Consider the following 7,505-nt stretch of genomic DNA (forward strand, 5'->3'; position numbering starts at 1 on the left):
ACGGAACGAGTGAAAGCGTTCTATGAATGGAAACTCAGAAAGTATACGGGGTGGTCCCGTGCAGAATCGTCCGCTAGAGGGAAAATAGAAGGAAAAAGGGATGGTGCTGCCCGACATTTAAGCATGGATGTTTCGGAGCAATAAAATCATTGCAAACATAAAAAACAACTAATTACGTAAATGGGCTTTACTGCTCTTGGATAATTCTTATCGTCGTTGTGATCTGCATAAGCGCGTTGCTTATATGCACCTTCTTGCAACCGAAATAATAAACCCAGTGTGCGCGTTCTTCTCAGCGCAATGACCAGCCAGTGTCTAGGTTTAAGTAACTGAGCGTAGTGAAACTCTGTTTGGGGGGCAGTCGTCTACTGAGTGAGTCGTGAACAGATAAAGAGACCTGGTCCTCAAGAACACGGATGTTTATGCCACGGTGACATCTGACCGTACCTGGTTCCGTTCCAAGACAAGAGCTGGTGTTCTATTTTATTACGCTGTTTTCTATGGGAACGCCATTTCTGTCAGCGGGCGCCAGAATGCTCAATTGGCGATAACCCGTGTAGCTGGAGCGCGGCTAGCGTTCGTCTACGGAGTCCCTTGTGAACAACAGCAGCAGCAACGCTCAGTGTGCGCGCATCCTTTCCACAACGTCGAACATCGACAAGCCGCAGTGCGGTAGTCCTGTAAAGTCTTGTGCTTCTTTGTGGTGCCTCTGGTGAGTGCTACGTCGCTATGTGTTTCTCTCATATAACCATGACGTTCGGGAAGTTTAGCAGGAAACGTCTGTGTTTGTGACGTGCGTGTGTTTGGGTGACGGAAAAATAGGCGAAAGTGCACTGGAAGAGGGTCTAGTGTTTTGGTGTAGTTAGGTGGAACTTGTATACAAGTTTTGCTTAGAAATAAGTGCAAGCACAGCAGACAGATATTCGAAGCAGAGAAATTAGTCCAACCTGTTTGAGAACAGACTAAGAAAACATGAGTCAAGAATGTAAGTCCATTTACTATATCGTGTTTACCTTCCTACTGTTGTTAACTTCTTTGTTAGCTGATAGCCTGTTATATGCCGAGGTCGTAAGGTGACAACTTTTTTGTTCTATATTTCGGAAATACCCGTCCTCTACTAGAAAGACGTGGCCAGACAGATTATATTATAAGAATAAAATTATTCAATAGTAACCTGTAGGATTATAGAGGCTTTTTCATCTTAATTTAAATGTGTTGGTTATGTACGTAAGTAAGGGCCTCCCGGTCAGTTTAAAGTGACTAGTGCAAGTGTGAAACGCGTCAGCTCGAAAGGCAGGACACGAAAAGCGTGAAAATAACACTGCTGACGGCGGCGTAGTTGATATTGAAGACGCCTAACGCGCATAGGTGTCGAGGTAATTGGCTGAGTCATCTCGAAGTTGAGCTGTAAGACGCATACGTCAGAGATACGTGTAGATGGAACAAATTTAAACAGTTCTTAGTGAGTCGTTGGACCTGTTACGCGCTGACTACGTTGTGCGATCACCCCGCTTGTCCATTTGGGCTTAGTCCAGATTTTCGTACCGTAGAACCGCCGTATTTAGATTACCATATGACTGTTTCATGACCGATGAAATTTTCGCAACAAAAACTAGTGCTCATTCATTCGTTTTTTGATCAGCTGAGTCGACTTTGTATCTGGCAGTATTCTTTGTTTGGTGTAAACTTGCTAACGACGAGCTTCACCTTGAACTCTGACTGATACTGGTTCCTGATTACTACTGCTACTACAACTATTAGGATCATGGTGCAGAACCGGTGCACTGAATCATCTTGTGTCGGTGGTGGATCGGCTGCGGGGTTCGTCAATGAATCCGTCAATTCTCACCAGAGAGTAACCACTGCGGCGTCTAGCGTTTTTAACGCGTTCGGTGATGTGGCTCCTTCAACCTTGTGTGCCTGCCAAAGAAAACGACAGCAAAAGTCTGCCCAGACCACTTCTGACCAAAGCAATAACGGTTCCGTTTCAGCAGCGATGTTTCATACGGGTCTGGTCGTGATCGCTTCTCCAGTGCGACAGATACTCCGTCAGGTGGCACCATTTTTGCGCGAGGCTCGACAAGTTGTCGATCACACATTGTACATTCGTCTTGAGCCCAATTACCAGTGGCCCCAAAGAAAGCAGATGCTGACTGGGGGCGAAGTATCCCTTCTTCGTAGTATCATACCGAGGATCTACGGCGAGGTTGGTTATTTCCTCCTTTTAATTTACGAGGCTATTATTTGCTAAATTCGAGTATATGGTTGAACTGCACTCGCATAGTTCAAGAGTCGAACAGATATGTCTAGGAAAAACAAACAGTAGCAGAAATTAGAATCTAACCTTTTTTGTAACTCCGGTATAACCTAAAAGCTGAGGCTGGTTGCTATTTATTCAGTGCCGTTTTATGCGTTGGGAAGAGGCATTTCTACCCTCAAAACCTTGTCACCATTTAGTTAGAGCGATTCTCTGTATACAGCGTATTAAAGAACGCGATCAATCATTGTTCTTTTTGGTGACAGCTGATGAGGTAGCCATGCTCTTGTAGAATATAAACAATCATATAATATTCAACTATACTAGCGTTGTAATCCGATTTTTAGCTAAAATGAATGTATAAGCATTAACCACGATACCACCAGTGGGGACCTTGGTACTAGACAACTTACAATCAAAATTTTAACCGGAGTTCAGAAAAATACATAACCAATATGTGTATTTTCGTGTGTTTTCTTTAGGCCGCCCGTGAATGTAGCCATCTTGACGTTCGGGTACTGCAGAGCTTTTTGAAGAATGTGGAGATACGCGAGACGTCGCTAGAGAAAAAAATTGAAGTTGTGATTGCTCACAAACAGCTCAGTAGGTTACTGGAATTACTTTTTTAACCCGTTTTGTTTTCCCTGTAATCAAATTACTGGCGAAAATTCTAGATTAAGATAAGTTGGCGTCGCTATAGGCTAAAACATCTAGATCGAATTGTTATAAGACTCAGCGACTTCAATCTGTGACACGGCACATAGAAAGATCTGTCAGTTCAGTGCTTGGCGTATTATTTTGGATGATTAGTAGTAGAGACTAGGTGCACTTTCTTGTTGATAACAATATTCGGAAGGGGCCATTTGCGGGATTTTTATTTTATATAAAGCGTTTTGCTAATATGCAATTGCTACCGCTGTCTTAAACAATTATTAACCGCTGACCTCACCTCAATTCGTCCTGTGCGAATACACGTCTTTTTGTAAATTAAAAAAGCTCAATATTTTTACCTGCAGTTGTAAAAGCAATGCCACCCTTTAAATCATCATACGCACGCATTCTATTTTAGCATTAAAATTGCACCCAGTGAAATGAGCTGCCGTTTCAATAACATGTAGTTTTAATTATTTTTAAATGCCTTAGTAGTATACTGGCAATATTCATATAAGAAGGAGCTGTGTATCCATATATAAATCTATACCGGTTGACCGTACAATCGGCACCGCTCAACCTAATGAAATTCGCTTACGAAAAGTGATCTGAAACATGGATTGCGTAATTAAAGCTTTTACCTGTAGAGTTTTTTTAAAATACATGGTGAATACAAAATATTACGATCCTATTTTCGAGAAACTGTATTCTTCTTTCTCATAGGTCCTACAAATAAATCAGAAGTCCAGGGCTTTTTTTTTTTTTTTTTTTTTTTCTATTTCGCTCCGTGTTCAGTTGCTCAGTCCATTGCGGTAGAAATTCTAGAAAATCCTCAAATGAACCGTAATAAAAAGCGTGCAGCAGGTAAGTGTGATTTTTGGTGCCCACCTTTTTAAACACGTGATATTATGCGTTTTTGAAATAATTAGGTGCCTCATAGCATCACCAGTTAGTAGTAGTTAAGGCTCTGCAATTCATTGTGGCCTCGGTCTGCCAGTTTGTTCAAAAAATAATAGGTTCTTTTTATGCAATATCAAAAGTCTCTTATCTACCTCTACAATAAAACCGCTTCGACAGTCCTTGAGGTATCAATCACATCCACATATGGAGAGATCTTTGAAGCATACTTGTGTACCTACGTTTTTCTCTGTGTATAAATGTGAACGACTTGGGAAGTTACGTTGCCGCCACAGTGGGACAGCACGTTGCTTTGAGACACTGGTTTCTATATCAAGACCTTTGTATTGCCGACTGTGCTTCCTGCAATATATAAACTCCTTCGAGCATCCTGACTGTCCAGTTTCCAGTTGACGTTAATTCTTCGCTGATCCAGTTCACGTCAGAGCTTTAAGGAGCGCGATCTAATCGATCCGGCAAATCACCAGTGACAGTTATCTTTCTCCGCCCGTCTATCCCACAAACACTTATATATATATATAACAAACGGGACAAATACACACGCAGACGTAACGCTTACTTTAATAAGTAACGATGTCATTATCATTGATACGCGAGTAGTTATATGAATGCCTGTAGAGTAATCTAAATTATGCTCTTCGGCGCACGGAACGCAACGACTTCGATTGTTAAATTGTCAAACGAAAGCGCTACTTTGTTTGCCCCCAATGTCAGACACCGAATGTATAAATATCTATCTATATTGGTCAACTCGGTGACAGCGTTGGACGCTGGAAAAAGCCGCTGTGGTCTAATTGAGACTAATCAATAATTGAGCGCTCATTGTCCTCCGAACCTATATATTGATCAATCATGCTTTCAGCTTCTCTATCATACGATCCGAAAAATTATGTTTTACAAAGCGGCGTTTCGGGGGACATAGTAAAGTTGTGTAAAAGAACGGACACCCTTTTTTCAACATCGCTCTGAAGTAGGAGTTTCGCGTCACATAAAAAAACATCACAAACCGCTCTCACCTTCACTGAAAACACATGTATTTCGTAGTATCAACGAAAGTTGTTAGTCCGTTATCATTGATGACACGCACGAGAATACCAGTCGTCCCAATTTAAATCAATAACAAAAACGTTACTGGGTTCAATTATTAACTAAAACGAATTATCAGTTACCTCTTGAAACCATATCAAAACGCAAAATGATATGTTATTAAATAATAATAAAAACAATGACAATATTACGCCAAATATCGAAACACTCATCCGTAAAAACTCACAGTCTTACACTTCGTTAGCAGGCCTGGCGGTAGAGATTATAATAATTGGGTATGATCCTGGTGTTGTGATCGATAGTGGAAAATAATATGGCGAAGAAGTCGCGCTATGAGTATCCCGCATGGGCAATGAGGCTAAAAAAAACTGCTTTTTCGTCTAGATGATTACTGTGTGCGTGCAGAAGTTTCATCTTGTTCACGATCCTACGGGAAGAAAGCTGGTGATTTTCCAGGATTCTCTGCGAACGATGTCTGCGAATCTACCAATGATGACTTCGTGCTTCCCGGTACGCTGTGATATTTTTGCAGTAGTGGTGTCCATGTTGACTGGCTCTTGGCGTATTCGAAGAACACCTTCGGTTACCATTAACATCGTGAATTGTAGTTCCGTAAAAGTGAAATGGATAAATTGTGAACAGAGACGTGTGAACAGGGTGCCAGCTGTAGAGCAGTTACATGAGACAAACATGGTTCTGTTCACAAACGTGTCAGCAGGGAATAAATCTGATAGAAATTTCACCCATGGACCACTGTGATCATGCAGGTAGTGGCTGAGAATCATTCTGTTTTCTGTTGTCGTCACAATATTCTGATAGTGGCGATAGCAGTAATATTAGGCCATGAGCGAGAGAAAAGCAGGCCGCATTTACAGCTAATACAATATTCTAAATTGTTTTCGGAATTTAGCCTGAGAGTATAAACATGTTATTAACTTGAAAATTAATCGAAGTAGAACTGCAACAACGTAACATTGAGAGAATATAGTTATGAGCTTAGCTTTAAAGTGAGAGCTACCATTGCAGGATTTATTTTGTGTGAATACGATACAGTATATAATATATTTTTCGATAAATCTAGCTGTCTGTCTCATTTTTTTGAAATCTACTTTGGTATGGTGGCACTGAAAGGGGATTACTCATTGACAGCAAGCTATTTTAGATATTTAAATCGAGAGCTCGAACTGCAATCATATCATATGGTAATGTAACGTCTAAAACGAATCTGTCATTGCGGTGTATTTGAATTCCTTTTAAAGGATAAGGCGAAATACATTATTAATAGACTTTGCAGCACAATGCGCAAAACTTCCCCCTAAAAATACTGGTTTTCTTCAGAAACAAATTTATTTTAATAAATTTTTTGCTAACAAGGCTAATACAATTTGCCTTTTTTGCATTGCCTAGATAACCTCGATTCTTATGTCAAGCACCAATTCGACGTCTCACCGAAAGTTCATTTATTCGAGCCGCCGGTTACAGTCTCTACGGAAACAAACTCCGACGGCGGCGAACCTTTGGATGAGAAGAATACGGTGACGTTCTCTAGCGTTTGTCTCGGCGGGACTTTTGATCGACTGCATCTTGGACACAAAGCTTTACTCAGCTCGGCTGTCTCAATAGCTACAGAGAAACTTGTCGTTGGTGTAACTGATGGCGACATGATCAAAAGTGCGTACAAGTATCTCTCCCTAATTATGACATCGGCACGTTCCTCACAAGCAATTATTGTCACTCATGGCTAAGTAATCATTCGTTTGATTGCCATCTGTTATATTTATATGTGCAATTTCATTTTAATTTCGATCGATAATCTCAGCTCTTGATTGAGTTGCGCTGAAAAATGTCGCTTCTAACTTTCGACGATGATTTGTCTTCGGGATGATTTTTTAATAATAGACAAACTATTGTGGGAACTCATTGAGCCATTAAATGTACGGATTGAGGCGCTACGTTGCTGTCTTCAGGACATGGACCCTTCGCTTAAATACGAAATTGAGTCCATAAGTGATCCGTATGGACCAACTGTGCGCGATGCCTCCCTGCAGTGTCTTTACGTGTCGGACGAGACCGTTAAAGGCGGACTAATGATTAACGAGGAGCGCGCTAAAAGGGTATTAGTCACAGATATATTGCTAATAGATTATGCTATCTGACTCGGAAGCATTATCAGCTATTGATACAATAGAATATTTTGGCTTTCGAAGGCTTGCTGGAAGGCTAATTTCTATTTGTCATGCTGTCAATTTTTACTTCATATATGAGTATTACAGTCTCTCATTGACGCATCTTATAGTAGTTTGCGATATAATTTATCGTGTTGCTTTTGTTTCGCTCAGAATTTTCAGCCGATGACACTATACAATGTGTCTCTTGTGAAGAACTTCAACAAAACCGAAGAGTTTATGGATGACAAAATCTCTTCTTCGTCGCGACGAATCGCCCTTTTAGGAAAGGTATATAATATATTTTCTTAGAAGGTACCATATAAGAATATATAGTTTATGGTTATATAATTATAAAAATCTCTTAGAAGGCAATCAAAACGTTTCGCCTCTCGCTAATACGAACCGTACGACCCAGAAAAATGCAATAACGACAAACTATATATTCTTATATGGTACCAATACTC

General features: G+C 40.5%; 1 protein-coding gene across 5 annotated transcripts in view; it reads left to right on the top strand.

Annotated features, from left to right (window-relative positions):
• Positions 1-125: 125 nt before the first annotated feature.
• Positions 126-7,505, top strand: part of LOC111269522 (bifunctional coenzyme A synthase) — a 9,968-nt gene continuing 2,588 nt past the window's right edge. The window contains exons 1-6 of one of the 5 annotated variants that reach the window (XM_086972125.1): positions 126-712; positions 1,762-2,206; positions 2,740-2,860; positions 6,281-6,544; positions 6,773-6,987; positions 7,213-7,329. In XM_086972125.1, the coding sequence (XP_086828251.1) occupies positions 1,766-2,206; positions 2,740-2,860; positions 6,281-6,544; positions 6,773-6,987; positions 7,213-7,329 (1,158 nt within the window). In that variant the 5' untranslated portion in view covers positions 126-712; positions 1,762-1,765. The other 4 variants (XM_022849180.2, XM_022849184.2, XM_022849183.2 and 1 more) reach the window with 4 other exon arrangements.

This window comes from Varroa jacobsoni, unplaced genomic scaffold (assembly GCF_002532875.2).
Source record: "Varroa jacobsoni isolate VJ856 unplaced genomic scaffold, vjacob_1.0 scaffold_1391, whole genome shotgun sequence".
Classification (NCBI taxonomy): Eukaryota; Metazoa; Arthropoda; class Arachnida; order Mesostigmata; family Varroidae; genus Varroa; species Varroa jacobsoni.